Source organism: Prionailurus viverrinus, chromosome B2 (assembly GCF_022837055.1).
Source record: "Prionailurus viverrinus isolate Anna chromosome B2, UM_Priviv_1.0, whole genome shotgun sequence".
Taxonomy (NCBI): domain Eukaryota; kingdom Metazoa; phylum Chordata; class Mammalia; order Carnivora; family Felidae; genus Prionailurus; species Prionailurus viverrinus.
The window spans coordinates 120,242,795-120,268,586 of NC_062565.1; the positions used below are offsets into that span (position 1 = coordinate 120,242,795).

Consider the following 25,792-nt stretch of genomic DNA (forward strand, 5'->3'; position numbering starts at 1 on the left):
TGCAACAGACTACTTGAAGCCTGTATGAGAAACAGTTCAACTGGAAATCAGTGCTTATAATTTAGAATGGTTGCCCACTCCTGTTAGGGAAGCTCATTTGAAACTATCGTTTGTTCTTTTTTTTCTTTTTTTTTTCTTTTAACATTTATTTATTCCTGAGAGAGAAAGAGACAGAGCATGAGTTGGGGAAGAGAGAGAGGGCAGAGAGAGGGAGACACAGAGCCCGACGCGGGGCTCAAACTCACAAGCTGTGAGATCATGACCTGAGCCGAAGCCGGAGGAGGCTCAACCGACTGAGCCACCCAGGCTCCCCTGTTCCTTTTTTTCTTTGTGTAGATGCCATCTTAACAGGCATGGCATGTCTATTCTGATTGTACCTTTTGTTAATCCCTCATGCTTGGCTGCGCTGATGGATGGCTGTTTCTCTTCCGATGCAGCCTGGAACCCAACAAGTGGATTTGTCTTACTTCCTACAGCTTGTATTTTGAGCCCTGCCATACCAGGCACAACCTTGAAATACAGTGAAATCCTTTCAGACACTTTCCTAACTTTCAGTAGCAGGTAACAGACAGAAACTTGGTTTCATTTCCATTAGTAAAAAACAAAACAAAAAAAAAAGAAACTGAAGTCTAAGTGGTCAACAGAGAAATGGTCTAAAAAAATCTTTGTGCATCCATACATTGTAACATTATACAGTTACCAAAAAATCATGTTGTCAAGAATTTTAAGTTTTTTCAGGAGGTGAACTATGAGTGATATCTTTATTTTCATTTTGTTTCTATACGATATTTATTTTTATTTTTTCCTTACTTTCCAAATTTCTGCAAGTATGAGAATCAAGAAAGCATATTATAAAAAGATGAAAATCAAAATATTTTAAAAGTGGAATATATATTAATAAGAATTCATGATAAATAGCAAATTATGTATAAAAAGTATTTAATATCATTTAATGTGCACTTTATTTGATTTCACAAAAAGACATATATATTCGAGCAAATGGATGACAAAGTAATTCTAATTTGCATATCCAGTTGCGGCCCCATAATTTCCAGCATTGAACAATTGTCAATTCATGGCACTTCAGCTAAGGGCAAGAAAGGCTCTTAACGTAGGGCCTTAAATTCTGGACTTGCAAAGCTTCTATGTAATAGTAAGCATGGCAAGGATTACATCCACTGTGTCCCAAAAAGGAAGTGAAATAAAAGCATTATATGTCACTATCCATTCTTTGGCTCAAACGTTTGATGAAAGACCCCGCAATTGGTGCATGTGGTTAACTATGTTGTGTTCAAAATTATGATCACCAGCTGTTTTGCAAAGCAGTAAACAGTAAATATAATAATTCTATGGATGTGACTCTAAAAATAGTTTATACCTACAAGAGTCTTTTTGGAAAATTTTACCACATAGAATCATCTTCAGTGCTTTTCTGAACCAGGGGTAGAAAAATGCATAAACCATTGGATTGAAAGTAGAGTTCAGGTAGCCACACCAGACCAATGCATCATTTAAGGTGGGTGGAATAGCATAGTCCAGGAAAGGGTCCATGACCATGCAGACAAAGAAAGGACACCAGCATATTAGGAAAACTCCCACCACAATCCCTAAAGTCTTTGCAGCTTTCCTTTCTTTGTTTTGTGACATTCCATTTTTCTCTTCCAATCCAATTGCATCATTAATTGATCTTGCCTGTCCTTGAGCTATGAAGTATATTCTGGAATAGACACACAACATAATAGATCCAGGTATATAGAAAGAAGTCATAAAGGCCAGTACCCCAGATGTTTTGCTAAAGAAGACAGAGCAACCTCCTATGCAGTGAATGTACTTGTAATATATCTCTTCAGCTCCTTTGAAGTTGAGCTCCAGAAAGATCATTCCAAATGCAAAAAGAGCGGGGACACTCCAACTAATGAAGATCATCACAAAAATAACCAAGATACTGATCTTGGCTTTGTATCTCAGTGGGTCACACACAGCATAGTAGCGGTCAATGGAAATGAAGGACAAGTGGAAAATGGACGCCGAGCTCAGCATAATGTCAGTGCTGGTGTGAATTTTACAGAAGACTTCTCCAAAGTACCAGCCATGCTCAACAGATCTCACCATACTATAAGGCATGACCAGGCACCCCATCAGAAAATCCACGGTCGCCATGGAATGAATGAGCCAATTCGTTGGGGTATGAAGTTGCCTGAAGTGTGATATGGAAATAATGACTATCAGATTGCCAATGAGTGTGGTCAGAATTATGAGCACCATTAAACTGTACAGGGAAGCACGGACATCATTTGACCAGCTGCTTTTCACACAAGAAATATTAATGACATTGTGGCAAAAGGACATCATTCCTGAGGGCTATCCACCAGCTTATTTCTTCCTTTGTGTGTTGAGGAATCTTTCTTCAAAATCCATACTCAGGTTAGAGTTTCTTCTTCGCTTTCCATAAACCTATTCCGGAAACCTGGGAGGGAAAAAAAAAAAAAAAGAGAGAGCGAATCATTGGCAATTTGATTCTTTTAACTTCTAACACATTTACCTATTACTTCTTGCTAAAAAACTAATTCTTTTTTTAAAATTTGTTTATTGTTTATTATTTTTGACAGAGACAGAGAGACAGAAAGCAAGCAGGGAAGGGGCAGAGAGAGAGGGAGACACAGAATCCGAAGCAGGCTCCAGGCTCTGAGCTCTCAGGACAGAGCCTAACGCAGGGCTCGAACCCACAGACGGTGAGATCATGACCTGAGCTATAGATGGCCGTCCAACCGACTGAACCACCCAGGTGCTCCCCCCCCCCAATAGTTATTTTAGAAAAAGCTTTCATTTCTAAGCTTAATTCAATGGTTCAGTTCAATAATTTTTTTTAAACATCTACTTGATGTTGGATACTGTGCTAGAAATGAAAAGTTGAATTATTAGGTTAAAGTATATGAAACAGCACCTTTTTGAGGCCAGAGAAGGTCAAATGATGAATTCTTTATATGCTTAATCTATGGAAATAGTCTTTGTTCAAAAGACAGTCTTGAGGGAGAGCTTTATATTCTAAAGGGTAGATACAAGTTCCCAGAAATTTTAGAATTAAAATTTTAGAAATTTTAGAAGAAAAAGTGAAATATTTTACGTGTGCCTCTTGTACACAGGTAATATCCCCTAGTGCCTCCTTTTGCACTTGATAATATATAAGTTCTTTCTTTTTTTTAATGTTTTTTTTTTTTTATTTTTGAGAAAGAGAGAGACAGAGCATGAATGGGTGAGGGGCACAGAGACAGAGGGAGACACAGAATCTGAAGCAAGATCCAGGCTCTGAACTGTCAGCACAGAGCCCGATGCAGGGCTCGAACCCACCACCTGTGAGATCATGACCTGTGCCGAAGCTGGACGCTTAACCGACTGAGCCACCCAGGTGCCCCATATAAGTTATTTCTAATTACAGAATGAATTGCAAGTACATACCTTTACTTCCAGTTTGCAAAGCACTGAAATATAATATTCCAAGTGTTACGTCATTTAACATTTCACATCTACAATATAAACACTGTTCCTTATAAGGAGGACATGGCATGTTTTGTAAGTGTAATTATACTGGCAAGAAATCGAGGCTTAGTTCACGAAACCATTAAAGCTGGAATATGATCTGAGGTCTCAATTACTTGTACAGTTTCATCGTTACCAATCCATATTTTCTTTCCACGGCAGAAAGGACCAACACAGATGAATTATTTTCAAGAATATTAAGCTTTTAGTTTTCATGTGAGAACATAGGCTGTCTTGAAAAGTGGTACCCGCCAGTGAAGTATTATGTTGTGGTCCAAAGTATTAAGGATTTTAAATATACGGACCAAAGTTATGGTAAGAAATGATGTGGCCCAGAGAAAAGACGGCTGAGGTGAGAAACCCAGGGAAACTGAGCTTCGGTGTGGGCTGTGGGCACGGCACTGGAGCCTGTTTTGGTTTTTTCTTTAAAGCTCTGAAACTGATTAAAAAAAATTTTTTTCATGCAATCCCAGTTTATAAAACAAATAAAAGTAAAATCTTGTTAAAACAGAGATGGCACTTTCTTCTTCCTCATGCCTCATTAAAGAACCCAAGTCTCCATGAGACCGAGTTTAAATATGTCCCCACTGTTTCTATATGATTCTGCAATTCTCAGCTAAATTCTGGAATTTTCAATATATTTTGAAATATATATGTATATATATACACAAATATATGTGTGTGTGTATATGTATACACACAGATACATATACACAGAGAGAGGGAGAGAGAGAGAGAGAGGGAGAGAAGAATGTGAATTTCTGCTGTCAATGAACAACCCGTCACTAGGTTGAAATGCTAGAAAATAGCAATAAGACTTAGAATTCCAGGAGTCTGCCTTCCTTTCCATCTCCTGCATTTCCCTCTGGGCTGACAGTTTAGATCAAGACTACATAGAAATCTAAATGCATCCAGGGGTGCCTGGGTGGCTCAGTTGGTTAAGCACCTGACTTTGGTTCGGTTCAGATCATGATCTCGCAGTTTGCAGGTTTGAGTCCTGTGCCAAGCTCTGTGCTGACAGCTCAGAGCCTGAAGCCTGTTTCAGATTCTGTGTCTCCCTCTCTCTCTGCCCCTTCTCTCTTTGTGCGCACTTTGTCTCTCTCTCTGTCTCTGTCTCTCTCTCTCTCTCAAAAAGAAATAAAAAAACCTAAATGTATCCAGAACTGGAATTGGAGGAATAAAATATTTAGGTACTAAAATGCATATTTTAATAAATTTGAAACACCTCTCCCCAATTCCTTCCTGCTCTCTATTCCCGGAAAGAAACATATTTATGCCAAATGAATCTGTAAGATGCATTTCAACAGACACCCAGGCCTCTTCCATGACAGAACAAATAGCAAGTTACAACTAGTTAGATTATTTGAACTCAGTAACATTTGAATTATAATTCAGATTTCACGAAAAGAATGATGGGTTTTTACTATGTAATTTAAATGTGCACCCAACTATACTCTATCTCTTAAGTTATAAATCTTCTACGTAGACTTTTTGTCTATTTCCCCCTTTTCCTTCCTTCTTTTACGTATGCTTTTGACATATTAAAGGAATCAAGCAACACACGCTAATCACTGTTTAGGAATGTTTGCTAATTAGTTTCTGTCAGTCAAAATCACATCCTTACCTGATATGCTAAATACGGATTCAGAGTCCAAAAAGAAGTAAGGGAAGGTGGGGGCGGGGCGCAGGGGGAACAAACTTGCTGTTCAGTTTTTGAATATGAAATTCATAGAGTATTGGAAAGTCATCTGACAACTCTGTATACTTGGTTCTTTGTGAATCAAAATATTCGGTTCCTAGATACAAAACAAAGGACTCAGAGGCTTTCTTCTCATAGTTGTACATACTGGTTTCAGAGAAATAGAGTGTTAAGCACAATATCTTGGAAATTGTTGATAAATTAATGACACTTGAGTAGAAAAATTTTCCTGCTGGGGCGCCTGGATGGCTCAGTCAACGGTTAGGCATCTGACTCTTGGTTTGGGCACAGGTCAGGATCTCACAGTTCGTGAGTTCAGGCCCCACATCAGGCTTTGCGCTGACAGTACAGATTCTCTCTCTCCCTCTCTCTGCCCTTCCCCCACTCGTGCTGTCTCTGTCTGTCTCCAAATAAATGAAAAATAAAAAAAATAAAAGAGCTGTGCTGACAGTTCGGAGCCTGGAGCCTGCTTCAGATTCTGTGTCTCCCTCTCTCTCTGCCCCTCCCCAACTCGTGCCCCCTCTCTCTCTCACTCTCTCTCTCAAAAATAAACATTGAAAAACACTTAAAACTTTTTCCTGCTTATCTTAAAGAATACTACACATAATTTATAGCAAGTATTGATTAAAGTGTTATAATTTGCCTTTAAACAGATTTAATTGCTTAAATAAATGGCGTATGATGATATTACGCGTTAAATGCTTACCTAAGAACATGACATAATAGTACTTTTGTTTCTTTTCTTCCAGCTCTCAGAATTTAGCTTACTAGAAATAATCATTATTTGTATATATAAATAATGCAAGATTGTAATATGGAAAGTTAATGAATCTCTTTGGTTAGCTCGCTAAACAACCAATTCTGTACAAACGATCTGATCACCTAATGTTTGAAAATGGCATATGAATTAAAAATATACTGATAGGAGTTATAGTTTAAAATAGATCTGTCTCACATGATAGGAACTCAGTGGTCGAGTGTTCCCACTTCCCGGTAAAAGACCATCAGCACTAATCCCACCATGCCCTTGGTCCCTGGTTCCACCTCTAATGGCTCAGTCTCTGTTGCGTACAACTCCCTAATCTGCACCTATCTGCCATTACTCACAAAACCCTTCCAAGTGTGCCTTCTGGAGCTTGGGTCATCACCCTACTCCTCGAGCTCCTCAAACTCTTCTCAAATATTTCCCTCACTCTGTTCTAACCAAAACCATCTCTCCCCTGAGTACACCTCATCACCCGGAGCCTTGTCAAAGGTGGCTGTTCTCTCTCCTGCATCCTTAATCCCCTTTGTACCATACAGCTTAGAGGAAAAGTAGATTCCCCTTGCATTGACTGCTACTACAGATCGTTGTGCCGCCATCCTTCCTAACCACCACCCCTCAAAAGTTTGAAGTTCTGTGTTCAAACTATACCTCCTTCATTTGTAGGCATCTACAGACTCCCAAGTCATTTCTCTTTATCTCTTGCAAAGGTTAGCTCTTGACCTACCGCCACTCTCTCCAAGTTTACTCCTGCCAAAACTCTTGATAATTTTAATGTCACATAATGATCCAGTAATGAGCTTTCAGCTCGTTGACCCTTTGTCTTCCAATAAGTATGACCCCCATTCTATTTTATCTCAAACTCCCATGGCCATGCCCTAGAATTTGTCTTCATCAGTAATGCAGTCATTCCAAAATATTAACTTCAAGCTCCACACTTTGTCTTCCTAATCCATGCCACTAGTGCTCTTCTTTTAACACTTTTTCAACCCCCTTGAAGCCCTTCATTCATTTATTTTATCATCTTTTCACTATTCCTCATTCCCTCAGGCTCATCTGGTTTTTTTTTTAATTTTGTTTTAATGTTTATTCAGTTTTTGATAGAGAGAGACAGAACCTGAGTGCAGGAGGGGCAGAGAGAGAAGGAGACACAGAATCCAAAGCAGGCTCCAGGCTCTGAACTGACAGCACAGAGCCTGACGTGGGGCTCGAACTCACAGACCGTGGGATCATGACCTGAGCTGAAGTCAGACACTCAACCGACTGAGCCACCCAGGCACCCCTGTTTAGCCAGTTAGATTCCAATAGTTTTTGACATTATCTTACAACTCCTTCTCATTAACAAACTTTCCTAGCAAAACCTGAACCTTTGTCCAATCCAGTTGTCCTCTTGCTCTCCTCCTGCATTCATGCAGCTGAGCGTGGTGGAGAAAAACACACAAGGGGCCTCCTATTAAATTCATGACAAGTATTGGCCACTAGAACTGCTCAAGGATCCTACCCCTCCTATTACTTTTGTTCTCCCACTCTCTGAGATGACTGTTTCACACCTGCTCCCTACTTCTATCTCAGATACCTTCTCTCTCATCTTCATTCTCTGATGGCCTTGATCCTGTTTCACTGAAAAAACACACCCGATCAGAAGAGAATGTCCACACTGTATCTCTTCACTTACCTCCCAGCCTGCATCTGTTTGTATACTTAATCCTCTGTCTTATGAATGCAAATAACCAACCATGTCTCATCGCACCTGCCCAGTAAGCATCTCTTCATACCCGTTCAAGGACATAACCTACAGTTCTCCTCTCTTCCTTGGCTCTTTAGTATTTCCCTTGTAAATAATTACCTGCAGTACCCAAATATGTAGTACTCTCCCATAAAAAGAATAAATTCCACAAAAAGCAATTATTTTTAAATTCACTTCGAAAAACAAAACTTCTTCAAAAGAGTAATTTTCACCCCCTGTCTTCCTTTCTTCTCCTACTAACCTGTTTTTATTATTATTTGAGAGAAAGTGGGGTGGGGAGAGGGGCAGAGGAAGAGTCAGAGAATCTTAAGCAGGCTCCATACTCAGTGCAGAGCCCCTGACGCTGGGATCATGACCTGCGCCGAAAATCAAGAGTCTAAAACTCAAGTAACGGAACCACCCGGGTGCCCCTCTTACTAACCCTTTGAATACACTCCAAAGAGACTTTTATTGTCAGCACTTCATTAAAAGCTTTTTTCTTCAGCTAAGACAGCAGAAGAGATGATTTATTTTGCATGTGTTACATTCAGCCACAGATGAAAACAGAATGAGTCCTGGAAGTCAAGGCTCCTTGGCAAAGGATCAAAAGGGACTGTTTTAGTATGAGAAAGGTGGGTTTCTCAAAGGTGGTCATTGTGATCAAATGATGATGGATGTCTAGATCCACTGAATCAAGTTCTAGAAAGTAGGCGTGCAGTCCAACAATTTGTACAAACATCCCTGACCTCTGGCTTTCCTTATTTCTGTTCCTGTGACTTCCGTGGGTGCACAAGCTGGCAGTTTACTTGGACCTCTGCCTCATCTTTCTTCTTTTTCGCTTCAGCCTGTTCATCCACTGCTTCTTCCACTTGGCTCTGTGGCGCAGAGGTTTCCCAGAAGATGGCACTGATGCTGAGAGTGCAAAACAATTTTTAATCATGTTGTTCTCTGTTCTAAACCCAGTGATAAATGCTCAGACTTCATCTACTCATCATGCTCAGTATCCCAAGGTACTTCTTGAAACAATTTCTTTCCTTGGCTCCCAGGTCACCACTCTTAAACTTCTGATACCTCACTGGTTACTCTTTTCAGTCTTCGTTGCTAGTTCGTCCTTAAGTCACTTGCCCTAAGGCAAGTCTTTGATTCTCTTCTTTACTTAGAACAGCTCCCTAGGTGATTTCTTAGTCTCCTGGCTTTAGGCTAATCTATATGCTGATGGGTCTCAAATAAATACTTCCAGCCATGGCCTCCTGCTTGTACTCTGGACAAACATCTCCTGCTGCCTAGAGGATATAACCACTGACTATGTTTAAAGCCTCAAATCTTCACAACATGTGTCCAGCTCCTCTTCCTTCCTACACATCTAGAAAATGGCAACTCATTCTTGAAAATCCTCAGTCCTAGTCCTTGAAGGACTACTACTTTCTTAAACTCATTGTGTAAGAAATCATTGACTACTCTTTCTTACACTCAACAATATAGCCAACCCATCAGTAGATATTTTGACACTTCATTGAAAATATATCCATAATTGGACCAACTCTCAGAGTCCGAGCCACCAAACACTATCAAATTAGTAGCCTCCTAGCTGGCTTCCCTGATTCTTTTCTTTTTTCCCTTCCTTTCTGTTTTACTTGAATACATAGTATTCTTTTCTTTTTTTCTTTGTATTTTATTTTCTTTTCTTTTCTTTTTTCCCTTCCTTTCTGTTTTACTTGAATACATAGCTTCTAAGCCAAGGAGTGGATTGGTTTCTTCCTCACCACTCTTTCATAAAAGGTAAAGAATATGAGTGAATTATGTGAAAGGGATGGAAAGTAAGTCTGACAGACAATGTTAAGCAAAGAGAAATTCATTCTGTTTGCCATCAGTTGTAATAATTAGTTATAAAGTGAAAGGAAAGGAGGCCCACTGTGCCCCTTTAAAAGATAATCATGGAGAATAGAGTGGAAAAGTCATAGCTTTTAAAAATAAAACTGTTGGGGAGCTGGGTGGCTCAGTTGGCTAAGGATCCAACTTCAGCTCAGGTCATGATCTCATGGTTCGTGGGTTTGAGCCTCACATTGGGCTCTGTGCTAATAGCTCAGAGCCTGGAGCCTGCTTCAGATTCTGTGTCTCCTCTCTCTGCCCCTTCCCCACTTGCACTCTGTCCCTCTCTCAAAGATATATAACAAACATTAAAAAAATTCTTTTAATAAAGCTGCAATCACTAGTATCCAGGTGAACAGAACCAGGGAGAAGCAGAAGTTACACAAGCTTAGATAAGGAATTTCTCAGCACTCCCAAACACTACAGGAAAAAGTCACCTGATTCCAAGGCACACTTAGAGAGATATCAAGACCTTTTGCCCCAAGGGAACTGGCAGCTATTCAAGGAAACAATAGTAAAATGAATGGCCTGGAGTTACAACAGTGCAGAATCTTCTGGTATGTCCTTAGCAAAATGCACAAATGTAGAAATGTACAAAATGTAGAAATACAAAAGCAGTTTCCAAGGAGGAAATGTAGAGCAGTTAAATTACCAGGGAATTCAAGGCAAGGACTGCTTGATACCTTAAAGGAAACTAAGAATAAATAGCTGTCCTTGGCCTAGATAGAAGCCAGTCTCAATGCTTTGTTGGCTTCTTTGGATTCATTTAAGTGACTTTCCATTTCTTCCAGATGGTGACTTTGTAGTTAATACATAATGCAAAATTAGGAATAGACCTTGTAACCCAGGATTTCATTTTTTGTTCTAGAACTATCCATGGCTATTTATAAGAGAAACTTTGAGGTATATAGTACTCTGACTGATGTGAGGGAGGGAATTTTTAAAAAGTAATATGGACCTGGGGCATCTGGGTGTATCAGTAGGTTAAGCATCCGACTCTTGATTTTGGCTCAGATCCTGATCTCATAGTTTGTGAGTTTGAGCCCCACATTGGGCTGCATGCTGACAGTGCAGAGCCTGCTTGGGGTCCTCTCTCTCCCTCTCTCTCTGTCCCTCTCACGCTTGCTCTCTCTCTCTCTCTCTCTTTCTCCATAAATAAATAAACATTTGAATTAAAAAAGAAAAGAAAAGAAAAACTACTCTAGAGGCAGAAAAATGAGAACTTTAAACAAAATTTAGCAAAAGCACCCAAGAAGATCAAATTAGAGCACGGAAAAAGGTTCTGAAAACAAAAGAAATTATCTTGGGTATTTTTAAAATCCATAAAGAAGTTATAAAAGAGAATAGTCACAACTGAAGACCAAATCACTGACCTTGTGAATCAAGTGGAAGAACATTACATACATACATACATTAAGCTAAAATACAAAGAAATAGAAATTCACACATCCTTTTTCATAAATATTGGGTAAATGCCTTCCCTCTGTCAGATACCAGGCACTGGGGTGAAAAGACATAACAAAACTTCCTGCCCTTCAGGAACTTACATTCAGGTGTGGGTTGGGGGACACTTCATGTTCTCAATAAACATGAAATTAGATTGCAATAGTTACTAAGGAGAAAAAATAAAGCAAAGAAGAGAGAACTGCAAGGTTTGGAGAGAGGATTGAGCTTCAGGATAAGGTAGCCATGGAAAACTTAAATAAAAAGCTGACTGAATAATATATATATATATATATCTGAAGGAACCGAGAAGCTAACCACATGGATATGTAGGGGAAGCACAATCCAGGGAGGGGATAGAGCAGACTCCAAAGTCTTGAGATGGGAACATGCTTAGTGTGTTTGCAAAATTAGCAGATGTCAATGGGGATAGCACAAAGCCAGCAACACAGAGAAAAAATAGATGGGGAAGCCACGGAAGCTGTACAGAGCTACACTGAATAGGGCCTTTCAGGTCACAGTAAGAATTTTAGCTTTGTTTGCCCTTGAGTGAAAAAAGGAAGTCACTGGAGGGCTTTGAACCCAGGACCATGAGTTGACAGGTTCTGACAGATCCACCCTGGCTACTGTCTGAGAACAGAGGCAGAGGGTAAGGACAAAGATGAGATGATTAGGACGTTGTCACTATAACCTGGTGAGGGAAGATGATGGTTTGGACATAGCAGGGGCAGTGAGTGTGGACAGTAGTGGTCAAGTTTGGAAATTTTCTAAAGATACAGCAGGTAGAATTTGCACATCGACTGAGTGTGGGCTGGGAGGAAGTTATCAAGGGAAATAGCAAGGCTTTTGTTTTGAGCAGCTTGAAGGTGGAGGGTCCTGTTTAAGGAGATGAAAAAGATGGTGATTGGAGAAGGGCAAGAAACAGGAAGAAATCAGGAGTTGGGTTTTGAATTTATGAGGTTGGAGCTGTGTGCTGAAGAGTGTGGCCTTTCAAGTCCAGGCAGTTCTGGCCATTCACCTATTCTGTGCCCTTGGACAGGCTACCCAAACTCTTGGGCCTATAGTTTTCTTATGCAATAAATAAATAAATAAATAAAAATCTATTTCTTGAGGTTTTATGAGGCTGGAATGAGTTAACATTTGTAAAGTGTTTACTTACAATAGTATCCTGTGCATAGTTTATCAAATAAGTAAACATCCAAGAGGAATGTTATAGACATGTTAAGGGAATATATAAAAAAGCATCAGGAAACTCTTACAAGAATACACATATATTTAAATCAACATTAAAAAGGTACATTCTAAAAGGTCACTATAGGCAGCGGGAAAGCAATGGGAAAAGGGGGATGAACAGGGAAAACTCAAGATGAAATGAATCAAAGAAGGGAGTGTGTCATAAGGGAATGGGCTGTTTTATTCATTGCTATAGCCCCAGGGCCTGGGAAATGTCTAGAACATTGAGCACAAAAATGAATAAAGGATTGAATGAATGAACAAATGAACTAAGGAGTTCATTAGTTCATGTCTGTGCCCCCTGGGGCCATTATAAAGTAGGGCACATACACTTAGCTTGGTTCTGATTTCAAAGATAAAGAAGAAAATCTTCTAGCCATCCAGTTAGAAATTCCTTCATTGTACATGTTAAATGTGTATGGTTCTTTGCATATCAATTATATCTCAACAATGCTGCTTAAACACACACACACACACACACACACACACACACACACACAAAGAAGGAAAGATGATTGGGCTAGCAATTTTGGAAGCCAGAGGGCAGTGGAAGAAGTTTAGAAACTATTAAGGAAATAGGATGGCAACTCAACAATCCTATATTCAGCCAAAACAGTAGTCAGATGAAGGCAAAAGAAAGGCAAATATACATTTACGACCACCTTCTGAGAAACTCTAGAGAATACTCTAACAATATAAAAATCAAATCAAAACAAAAAATTCTAAATAGCAAGAGATGAAGAATAAAAACAACATCAGTAAGTAACACTATTTAAACTAGATTTAGTGTAAACTAAAAAGGATTATGATCATATAACACAATGCAATGCTTATTAAAAAAGGATTTTGAAATGAAAAAATATGTATTTCAAGAAAACTTAATGTTAACCTGGAACTTAAATTTGCAACTATCTCAATGTCTCCCAGTTTTTCTCAGGATGGTGAGGGGCAGGCAAATGAAACTTCTTGACAAGATGACAAGATATATAGGTAATCATTTATTTTGGCAATTTTCTCTAGCAGTATTTTTTCAAGTTAAAATACCTATGTTGTTCAACCCAGCAGTAGTTTTTGTAACAGCAACAAAAGTAAGAACTAAAACAGTCTGAACTTCTAGCAGATATACACACATCAGTAGATATGACAGATATGCAGTAAGATGTAAAATTAAAATATTTGGAGATATAGAAAGATGGCAGTGATATCTTGTCAAGTAAAGAAAAAAATATTTTCAACAATACTACTTGTAGGGACACACACACACAAACACATACATACACACATTTGTATAAGCATGGAAAATAGGTATGGAATGGTATACTCTAAATGCTTAATATCATTTACTCAGAGGTGGTGAGATTGAAACTCAAAAAAAAAAAACATTAAACAACAGTAAATAAGAAAAATAATACCAAATTTTACCAAAAAAAATTTCCTGGGTGGTGAAAGAACAGGAAAGTTTTACTTTCTCCTCTATGTTTTCTACATATTCCAAGTTTTCTACTATAAGAATGTTTTACTTTCATAACCAGAAAAAAAGTATTTAATAAAATTAAATATATTGTCTATGAATTGCTTCAAACAAAACTTTAACCATACTTTAAAAAAAAACTCTTGGTAAGTAATTATTAAAAAATTATACAATTTGAGCTTTTTGTGCTTATATAATTCTTTACATGGGTTATTTATCCACATTAGTCTTATATTAAAATTAAAGTTTTGCTAAATGCCCTAAAGTTTCTGAAATGCCCTCATATCCTGTTTTTGTTCTATACAGATTTACAAATAAAACTAGAAATAAATTTGATAATAATTTTATTCTAAAAATAGGTTTGCAGCTCTCTAATTTATCCACTATTCTTTATTACAATACCAAAAGTGTTTTGTAAAACACTTATTTTATTTTTGTTTTTTTCAATATATGAAGTTTATTGTCAAATTGGTTTCCATACAACACCCAGTGCTCATCCCAAAAGGTGCCCTCCTCAATACCCATCACCCACCCTCCCCTCCCTCCCACCCCCCATCAACCCTCAGTTTGTTCTCAGTTTTTAAGAGTCTCTTATGCTTTGGCTCTCTCCCACTCTAACCTCTGTTGTTTTTTTTTTTTTTCCTTCCCCTCCTCCATGGGTTTCTGTTAAGTTTCTCAGGATCCACATAAGAGTGAAACCATATGGTATCTGTCTTTCTCTGTATGGCTTATTTCACTTAGCATCACACTCTCCAGTTCCATCCATGTTGCTACAAAGGGCCATATTTCATTCTTTCTCATTGCCACGTAGTACTCCATTGTGTATATAAACCACAATTTCTTTATCCATTCATCAGTTGATGGACATTTAGGCTCTTTCCATAATTTGGCCATTGTTGAGAGTGCTGCTATAAACATTGGGGTACAAGTGCCCCTATGCATCAGTACTCCTGTATCCCTTGGGTAAATTCCTAGCAGTGCTATTGCTGGGTCATAGGGTAGGTCTATTTTTAATTTTTTGAGGAACCTCCACACTGTTTTCCAGAGTGGCTGCACCAGTTTGCATTCCCACCAACGGTGCAAGAGGGTTCCCGTTTCTCCACCTCCTCTCCAGCATCTATAGTCTCCTGATTGGTTCATTTTGGCCACTCTAACTGGCATGAGGTGATATCTGAGTGTGGTTTTGATTTGTATTTCCCTGATGAGGAGTGACGTTGAGCATCTTTTCATGTGCCTGTTGGCCATCCGGATGTCTTCTTTAGAGAAGTGTCTATTCATGTTTTCTGCCCATTTCTTCACTGGGTTATTTGTTTTTCGGGTGTGGAGTTTGGTGAGCTCTTTATAGATTTTGGATGCTAGCCCTTTGTCCTATATGTCATTTGCAAAGATCTTTTTCCCATTCCGTTGGTTGCCTTTTAGTTTTGTTGGTTGTTTCCTTTGCTGTGCAGAAGCTTTTTATCTTCATAAGGTCCCAGTAGTTCATTTTTGCTTTTAATTCCCTTGCCTTTGGGGATGTGTCAAGTAAGAAATTGCTATGGCTGAGGTCAGAGAGGTCTTTTCCTGCTTTCTCCTCTAGGGTAAAACACTTATTTTAAAAGAGAGAAAGAAAGAAGGGGAAGGAGAAACAACTTTTTCAAATATTTAAGTCATGAGTCTTGAGAAGGTGATATCACTGGAAGCAATCTTTTCCATCTTAAAGAAACAGGAAGCATGGCAAATTCCATTCGTTTGCTTATCCATCAACCCATTCCAATTGAAAAGAGAAAAAAGAATCTTCAGCAATATTATGAGCAGGTAAATCAACTATACTGGAAAATTTTTCTGGTATGTAGACTTGCATAAGATGATATGTATCAAATTTAGGTCATCATAACTAAAAACTTCCTAATCTAATCAATCCAATATATGGCACGTAAACAGACACACACACACACACACACACACACATGCTCAAGAGTGAAGTCATTTGGCAAAGGGCCAGGATTTTTCCAACCAAATAATACTTGTGCAAATAAGATTTTAGTTTTGTAATTGAGCAAATAGTAACAATAACAAGCGATTTAATTTTAAAATGTATAAAAATCTCTGTGGGGATCGTTTTTTTATGCTAACACTAGCCAACATACACAGAAGGAATTTCTTTCATTTACGAGAAATGGAGATAAAAAATCATGTTTCAACTTTTCAGGTTTCCTAGGTTTTCATAGGTGAATTTTTAATAAATGTGAAACATTTTTAAAGCACAGGTAAAGCATGCTAGTTAAAAATATGTCACTATTTTTTACCTTCTCTTACTAACTCAGGTTTTATGAAACTAAATTACAGAAACCTTGTTAACTTTTCTATTAAATAATCCTAAATTTTAATGTATTAGTAAGTACCAAACCATTGATAACTTTCCTGGCTGTCAGCATTTTCTCAGTGAAAGATTACCTAGGCCCTCAGGCTAGTCCTTATGAGCATTCAGACCTACCTTCTCAGGTAAGAGTGACCAGAGAGGGGACAAGCCGGCTGCAGAAACACTGCCTTTGGGGAGGAGGCCCCCTCCGCATGTGTCCCCTGGACAGCTACTGACTAGAGCCACTGCTGTGTTACCGTAGGCCACAGTTCACCTAGACAGATGACGCAAATATTGAAATCTGGAAAAGATAAGCTGATAATAAATCTTTCTGAAGCAAGGTAACAGTATATTATTGATACATATAACTGGGAAGTGCTTTTATTCTAAACCAGCATCAGGAAGCTGGCAGTGAGCAAGCTAAATAGAGAAGGTAAATATTACCATTACTTTAAAAATAATCTCAAACATGGGCCACCAGTAACCACAGTCATGGGTGTTACCAGCATATATATAAAAACACGTGTCCATTAAAACTGCCTTAATTGTTGATTGATTTGAAAGAAAAGTACTCCTGTATTAGATATCTTTACAAAGGAAAAAACGAGCACTGAAAAAACGGTTCAATTTCAAAACAGATGACACGCCTGCCCAAGGACTATTTTGAAAAATTAGAATGTACTTAAACCCAATAACATCTTACAGATAGAAAATAAGTTAGAACAACGGCTTTCCCAAGCTTTGTTTTAACCACAATAGGAAGAAATATATTTTGTATCATGACTCAGTACCCATGTAGGTATGCCTCCATAACAGAAGCAAACGTTTTCATTAAACAAAATGCTTACTTCATTCCACCCACTCTGATATTTTCTATTTTATTTCTTTGTTTAATTAGTGGGATTTATCCCCCCAATAATGTTACTAATCACAATTACAGAAACACTGGTTTTGAGGGTAGGTGGTCGCATACGTTCGGTCCATCAATTTTTTAATTCCTCGGTATAAAACTTCCAAAATGGAACCAGATCCTTCAGTAGAGCAAAATGACTACCTTAAGTACAATTTCTCATCCATTTCTGTTTGTTACTCAGCCATAGTAAATCATAGGATTATTGTGATAGGCTACTGTTGGTCCCAGTTCTTCACTCTCCTGGCATCTACACTTGTGTCTTTTCTTCTCTGGGAATGGAAGCTACTACCCTGTCCTTAGAACTTGAGCTTTGTTACTTTACTTGTTTTAGCCAAAAGAATATGGACAGAAATAAAAGTGTGCCAGTTCTAAGCCGTGTCATTGGGAGAACTCTATATTTATGAATGTCCTCCCTGCTTTCCCATGAGAAGACCAAGCCCCAGTGAAGCCCATTGGTCCAATGAGTTTCAGGGTGGTCTGTTATACAGAAGTTTCATGTCAATAAATTACTGTGTTAATTGTTTTCCTGAAAGAAGCCACTGAGGTCTATTACCCCATTCCCCCACCTTGCAGAAACACCGACACAGAGAAACACTGATACCACAGGATGGGTCACTTGTGATCTAAATAGTCACTAACAAAAACTGTGATAGCAAAAACAGAAACAGCATAAAATGAAAATTATGCTTTACATAAGTGAAGTTGACATTTTACTAGGTGATTATAACTCCTGCTTCAGAAATTTCTAGATATTAAAGGATGGTTCAAGAAATAACATCCAAGTTCACTGCTTATAACAGTGAATAGAAAATATCATTCATCTTTCTAAACATGAGTTCAGAGTTTGCCTCAATAACACATACATCTGTCATTTTGTGAGTGAGTTTTCTTTGCAAGCAAGCACAATGCCTCATGTATGGGAGTTTATGATGTTCTAGGAAATCAGAGATCTTATCTGCTTTGTTCATTACTGTCTCCCCATCACCTAAAATAGTGCCTGCAAATCATTTGCTCAATAAATATTTGTTGGTTGAATGATATTAAATTACTAATTGAGTTCATTTTTAAAGTTTTTTAAATCAGAATATTGCATGAATATGGAATTCTCATAATTTCAGCGTTAATTATAAAACTGTACTGAAAAGCCTTCTTTCCATTTTATGTAGGTCACATTCTTTCTTTTAACCTGAACATTTATTTAACTGACTGACAATCACTGCGTGGTAAGTGTGCAGGATAAAATATAATTATGATTCTTCTTTCCAGGAATATGTAGCTAATGGTGAGTTAGACATGCAAACAGATAAAGTACAATATAGAACGTGCTGAATAAAAACAGAAAGGTTGAGTTATGGGAGCACATAAGACAGATCTGGAAACCACACACGGTAGCTAGGAAAGATTGCCTGCAGGCCGCATATAAACTGAAACAGAAAAGAAGGACTCAGAGCACTTCACAAACAGGCTAAATTTAGAATAGGGAAACATATGCAAAAACTTCATATTTAATCCTAAGAAAATAATTTCATAGCGGACAATTAAAATCTGTTAATCAGTAAAAATCATGTTTTACATTTATATTATCTTATTCCAGCACCTATTTCTTTTTATCAACAGAAGTGTTTTGACTGTGTACTGCAGGCATTCAAATTAGTTTCTAATTCCTTCCTGTTACACACACACACACACACACACACACACACACTTAAAAAATAGAAATTAGCAAATGTCTTCATTCTCACTATCAAAGCTCAATGAACACCAAGCTAATGATTAGCTTTATCCCTCTTGTTTTATTTGCAAAGAACAAAACTAAGGTATCTTTGTATTGGGAATTAGTATCATTTTTATAAATGGCATGTTTCTGTGGGTGTGTTGATATTTTCAAAATATGTTTTTAAAGTTACTTCTATTATATGTAAATAAAACGCATTGAGCACTCATTATGAGTGGAATTATGCTAAGTGCTAAAGTAATATTTTCACTTAACCTTCACAATAACCAAATGGAGTAGATCTCATTATTTCCACTTTACAGGTTATGATGAGTCTGGGAGAACTTAAGTAGCTTTTCCAATGTCATATTACTAGCATATGGCAAAGCCAGAAATCAAACTAATATTTCTTTTCTCATCAGGGAAGAATGTAGTTGGCGCAAATACTCTTTTCCAATATGATGGAAAAAGATGAGTACTAAGGCCAGCTAGCACCATAAATGAATCAAATTTTTAGAAAAGATGATAAGTCATGAAATGTATAGGCAAGGAGTAAAGTGTCTGCTTTTAGATTCATAGAGGCTTTCCTTACCACGTAGGTGAGGAATCAGTAAATTGTTTCTGTAAAGGGCTAGATAGTAAACGCCATACGCTTTGAAGGCCATAGGTACATGGCAACTATTCAATTCTGTCATTGTAACATGAAAGTAGTCATAGATGATACATAAATGAATGGGTGTATCAGTGTCCAATAAAATTATATTTACAGGAAATAGTTTACCGACCCCTGATATGGACTATAGAAGAGATATTATGGGGGTTCATATCATCAATCAAAGCAAAATAATGGGAATTCAAAACCATTTTACTGGTAAAATAATTTTCTCCATTCTGCTAAAAATACAGAAGATAACTAGGTAGAGGTATCACTTGCAATGGGGAAAAAATCAGTCTATGGAGGCAAAAATAAGGAAAAGGAAAGACTTTATAATTCCATTTGAGTTTTACATTTGGGGATGTTTTCTACTGGCATAAAAAGAAAGCAATGTTGTTACAGCAAGAAACTGTAATATAAGCCTCTTTATAAAGTTACCATAGGCATGATTGGTTATTACTTGGAAACTATTCCAGAAATGGCTTAGACTTAAGGAGAAATCTCTGATATGCAGAGCCTTCCCCTTTCCTAAGAACCCCTAAATTTTTTACTGTAAATGTAGCAAAGATTTTTTTCTGATGGTTTCATTATTCTCAGATGCCCTCCCTCTTCTTTCCATTTTAGAACCCATGTTTCCAGTGAATGGTCATCAATGACCCCAACTTTTCAACAGCAAAACAAATATGGCTATGCCCAGAGATGCTTCCATTGAAAGGACTTAAACAAACCAGGTCTTCAATGCATAAAAGAATGTCTCAACTTATGGAATTTGGGGCAGATGGGACAAAGATCTTGGTATAAAGAATGTGGCTTCAAGCCCCTGAAATCACAGCATAGCCCTGGCATTGTCTAGGACGAAGCCTTTCCTTACATGGGACATGTATATGGTCAGGTAGGCAGTACTCCTTCTATTGTGAAAGAAAACTGACCCAGCAAACTATCATGGCCTCCTGAAAAATATTCCACATGAATACAAATGTCTTTTACTATCATTTTTAATTGATTTTTAGCAAGCAAACCTATATGTATTACAGTTGACTCTTGAACAATGCAGGTGTTACGGGTGCTGACCTCTCATACAGTTGAAAATCTGTGTATAACTTTTGAGTCTCCAGAAACTTAACTACTAATAGCCTATGTTGACTGGAAGCCTTATTGATAACACAATTAACATATATTTTGCATGTTACATGTATTACATATTGTGTTCTCAAAATAAGCTAGAGAAAAGAAAATGTTATTAAGAAAATTTTGGAGGATAGAAAATACATTTACAGTTCTGTACTGCATTTATTTAAAAAAAAATATGAGTATAAGTGGACCCACACAGTTCAAACTTGTGTTGTTCAACGATCAACTGTATTTGGGTTTCCCAAGCAAGCTTTATATCATGAAAGATGCTGCTGTTCTGACATGAGTATCCAACTGGTTTGGTAAGACGCAGTCAATGATTTATGGAGTGCTTCCTGGATGCCAGACACGTACTGTCCTATTGCCTTTAAAAAGACTGATGCTCAAGGCAACTAAGGAATTTGGTCTCATAGCAGAAAGTGGCAAAGCCAGGAATCAAAGGAAGGTCTAACTCTGAAGTTCCATTTCTCTCTGCTGCCATTTTATTTCTCCGGTTTTACAGACAACTAGACACACTCCGATTTATAAATTGTCTTTGGTGAGTTTAGTTAAAGTGGCTCAGTTTCCCGGAGGCTGATCATTTCTGGTGACACTGAGACTGAGTTTTAGAGCTTACAGTATAGAGAACAGACAGGGAATAGAACCGTCTCCCTTCCAAAAAAGGGCAACTTTGTACAATATCAATCTCTTGACTGTATTTGCAGACAGTGTATAAGTACAGGATATGACCATGATACCTTGTGAAAGCATGAGGCCATCCAAGGGCATGGAATCCAGTAGCTACTGAAGCAAGTGACTCTACAGAAAATTCCATGCAAATCTCTACATTAGAGCTGAATATTCTATCTGAGGCCACTTCTATCTAAATACCTTAGTGTATCGGAATCATTTATATATATTTTTTAATGTTTATTTTTGAGTGAGAGAGAGAGAGAAAGAGAGGGAGAGAATGTGAGCAGGGGAGGGGCAGAGAGAGAAAGGGAGCCACACAATAGAAAGCAGGCTCCAGCCTCTGAGCTGTCAGCACAGAGCCCCACGTGCGACTCGAACTCGTGAACCACTTGTGAACTGGGAGATCATGACCTGAGCCGAAGTCCCACATTTAACCTACTGAGCCACCCAGGTGCCCCTGAAGCATTTATATCTTAAGGGCCTAGTACAGCCTCTGGGGTCTAGAAACCCAGTAAGTAATAGTTCTGGAAACTAATAATAATAAGGAAGCTAAATAGCAAGTGATGCTTCAAAAACTGTGTTCAGTTCGGAGTCCTGAGGATAGACCAAATGCTAGCAAGTCTCATAAATCTCTTAAAACCACTTTCAGAAAATAGGTTGACAGATAAATAAAATCATCCTGATGCCATAAACCCTGAATATTTTCATGAGTTTTAGAGGATTGTCTGTATATCTATCCTTTGGCCACTACAAAGAGAAGAATGGAATGTAAGGGGCATTCAGCTTATATATTTTAGGAAGGATATTTTCTCTTTTTGAACCTATCCTAAGACATGTCACCTTGAATGTTAGTTTCTTATTGAACTTGAATCTCTGAGCCAGAAATTATATTCACTTGAACCTAAAGAAGGCAGCCTTTGGGTTTTTATACCAGATCTCTACTCCTCAGGGCCCCAGAATGGAGAGACCCAGTATAAAGTAACTTCATCTCTTTCACCTTTTTTGTTTGTTTTCCCCATTGGAGGCAAGAGGAGGAATAAACTAGGGCAGCAATTTAAAATAGTGAATTCCCCCACAGTGTGCTGCTCAGAACCTTTTCTCACATTTTAGGATCTTGAAGACAGAACCTGAACATACTGCTCGTGTGGGCACAGCCAATGCTTGGTTTGTGTCAATAGTAATAAAGAGAAATTATAAGGAGGATGAGAAGGGTAAAGAGCAGTGGTGAAGGAGGAAGAGAAAGAAGAGGAGGGAACATAGGAGGACAAGGAAAAAAAGAGAAAGAGGAAGAGAAGAGAAAGGGAGGGGGAAAAACTTACTGAACTTAGACCAGTCACTGGGCAAAAGGCATTACATGAAATCTCTCTGGTTTATTCCCAATACCCTCCAAATAGCTGGATAGGGAAAACTGAGATAATTACTACCTTAATGAAAATTTCAGCTAACATCCATCTATGGATCGGTGGGTTGGGGAATCTTATTAATTACAAGCTAAGCAAGGTGAAGTGATAACAAACTAAATAGTAGTATCAGAACATTTTCAAAATAGTATTTGTAATTGTCTTAATAACTAACATCATTGTAATATATTTTTATCAACAGTCTCTGAAGATAATGCTCACATCTTTATTTCAGTTAAAATTAAATTATATATGTCCTTAAGGAATAATTTCAGTGTTTAGATTTTATTTTATTTTTTTGCCATAGTGCTTTCATAATCTACCTCTAGAACAACTACTTTCCTATAACTAGGTACACAGTGGCAGGCTTTTCAATCAATTTTTATTCATATTGCAACAGCAAATAAACCCTCAGTAATTGTCTTTGATAGAACAAGATGAAATTTTATCATAGACAGAAAGAAAAAAATCAGCTGCTTCACAATGAATTTCAGTTAAGTCAACATTGCAATCTGTTAAAAGAGTATTTTGTTTTACTAATATTTTCACAACTCAATTCAAAGTTTAACCAATCAACATGTCTACAAAGCACATTGCCCAAACATTAACTTTTTATTAGGTAATCTACCACCATACTGACAGGTGGGCCTTATTTGCCTTGGCAGGAGTTCAAAGTTTCTAGAAGGTATTGATAGCTGAATAGCTGCTAACACTGATAAGAGCTCTTGCCATATTTCTGTGGCTAGACCACCATATGCAACTAATTTCAAAATAGAAAGATTAAAAGAGCTCACTCTTCTGTTAACACATAGTCATTGATGCTTCTAAACTTACCTCTCAAGACTGAAAAATTCCCACTCTTCATTTTGATAATCTTCTCCTAATTTTTCAAGGCAAAACTTTATTCTCCATGCCACGTCAACAAATATGACCAACTAAGTTCAATCTTTGTTCCAGGAGATATATATGCTTTAATATTAATCGTGTACTTTCACCTTAGCTCTCATCCTGCATTCTGTCAAAGTCTGAGCTATTAAAGCTATGAGACTATGTAGAATGTGGCATATCTTTCCTGTAAAGGTAAGGATGCAATTAAAATCTGGCTTTAATAATCACTAAGCAAAGGGGTGCCTGGGTGGCTTAGTTGGTTAAGCTTCCAACTCTTGATTTTGACTCAGGTCATGATCTCACAATTCATGAATTTGAGCCCACATCAGGCTCTATGCTGACAGCATGGAACCTGCTTGGGATTCTCTCTCTCCCTCTCTCCTTGTCCCTCTCCTGCTCACTCTCTCTCTCTCTCTCTCTCTCTCTCTCTTTCTCTGTCTCTCAAAAGTAAGTAAACATAAAAAAAATTTTAAAAATATTCTTAAAAATATAATAATAATCCTAAGCAAACAATCAGTGTCCAGCTCACTAAGCAAATAATCAGTATCTAGCATTTCAATCAACAAGATTAACACTGAGTCTTTCAGAAAGCCACAGTCTAGTGTGTAAGAAACCATTAGTGGACATCCCTGAAGATGGCGGCTTAGGAGGACGCTGGGCTCACCGCACGTCCTGCTGATCACTTAGACTCCATCTACATCTGCCTAAATAACCCAGAAAACCGCCAGAGGATTAGCGGAACGGAGTCGCCGGAGCCAAACGCAGACGAGAGGCCCACGGAAGAGGGTAGGAAGGGCGGCGAGGCGGTGCGCGCTCCACGGACTGGCGGGAGGGAGCCGGGGCGGAGGGGCGGCTCGCCGGCCAAGCAGAGCCCCCGAGTCTGGCTGGCAAAAGCGGAGGGGCCTGACGGGCTGTGTTCCCACAACAAGCGCGACTTAGCGTCTGGGAGGTCATAAGTTAACAGCTCTGCTAGGAAAGCGGGAAGGCTGGAGGACAAAGGGAGGGAGAGCTGCTGAGCCCCCTGACGACAGAGCTCAGTTTGGTGGGGAACAAAGGCGCTCGCCAGCGCCATCTGCCCCGCCCATCCCCCAGCCAAAATCCCAAAGAGAACCCGTTCCTGCCAGGGAACTTGCTCGCTCCGCGCAAACACCCAACTCTGCACTTCTGCGGAGCCAAACCTCCGGCAGCGGATCTGACTCCCTCCCGCTGCCACAGGGCCCCTCCTGAAGTGGATCACCTAAGGAGAAGCGATCTAAGCCTGCCCCTCCTGCCCCTGAGCACCTTGCCTACCCACCCCAGCTAATACGCCAGATCCCCAGCATCACAAGCCTGGCACGGTGCAAGTAGCCCAGACGAGCCACACCACCCCACAGTGAATCCCGCCCCTAGGAGAGGGGAAGAGAAGGCACACACCAGTCTGACTGTGGCCCCAGCGGTGGGCTGGGGGCAGACATCAGGTCTGACTGCGGCCCCGCCCACCAACTCCAGTTATACACCACAGCACAGGGGAAGTGCCCTGCAGGTCCTCACCACGCCAGGGACTATCCAAAATGACCAAGCGGAAGAATTCCCCTCAGAAGAATCTCCAGGAAATAACAACAGCTAATGAGCTGATCAAAAAGGACTTAAATAACATAACAGAAAGTGAATTTAGAATAATAGTCATAAAATTAATCGCTGGGCTTGAAAACAGTATACAGGACAGCAGAGAATCTCTTGCTACAGAGATCAAGGGACTAAGGAACAGTCACGAGGAGCTGAAAAACGCTTTAAACGAAATGCATAACAAAATGGAAACCACCACAGCTCGGCTTGAAGAGGCAGAGGAGAGAATAGGTGAACTAGAAGATAAAGTTATGGAAAAAGAGGAAGCTGAGAAAAAGAGAGATAAAAAAATCCAGGAGTATGAGGGGAAAATTAGAGAATTAAGTGATACACTAAAAAGAAATAATATACGCATAATTGGTATCCCAGAGGAGGAAGAGAGAGGGAAAGGTGCTGAAGGGGTACTTGAAGAAATCATAGCTGAGAACTTCCCTGAACTGGGGAAGGAAAAAGGCATTGAAATCCAAGAGGCACAGAGAACTCCCTTCAGACGTAACTTGAATCGATCTTCTGCACGACATATCATAGTGAAACTGGCAAAATACAAGGATAAAGAGAAAATTCTGAAAGCAGCAAGGGGTAAACGTGCCCTCACATATAAAGGGAGACCTATAAGACTCGTGACTGATCTCTCTTTTGAAACTTGGCAGGCCAGAAAGAATTGGCACGAGATTTTCAGGGTGCTAGACAGAAAAAATATGCAGCCGAGAATCCTTTATCCAGCAAGTCTGTCAT

General features: G+C 38.8%; 1 protein-coding gene across 3 annotated transcripts; it reads right to left on the reverse strand.

Annotated features, from left to right (window-relative positions):
- Positions 1-221: 221 nt before the first annotated feature.
- TAAR1 (trace amine associated receptor 1) lies at positions 222-16,348 on the reverse strand. Of its 3 annotated transcripts, none has more exons than XM_047858783.1 (2): positions 16,215-16,348; positions 222-2,467 (listed from the first exon to the last, which is right to left on the reverse strand). In XM_047858783.1, exon 2 carries the CDS (start codon positions 2,350-2,352, stop codon positions 1,348-1,350), a length of 1,005 nt encoding a protein of 334 aa, XP_047714739.1. In that variant the 5' UTR covers positions 2,353-2,467; positions 16,215-16,348; the 3' UTR covers positions 222-1,347. The 3 variants fall into 3 exon arrangements, with proteins under 3 accessions (XP_047714739.1, XP_047714741.1, XP_047714740.1); XM_047858785.1 differs by lacking the exon at positions 16,215-16,348 and adding an exon at positions 5,162-5,567; XM_047858784.1 differs by lacking the exon at positions 16,215-16,348 and adding an exon at positions 3,457-4,465.
- Positions 16,349-25,792: the final 9,444 nt, after the last annotated feature.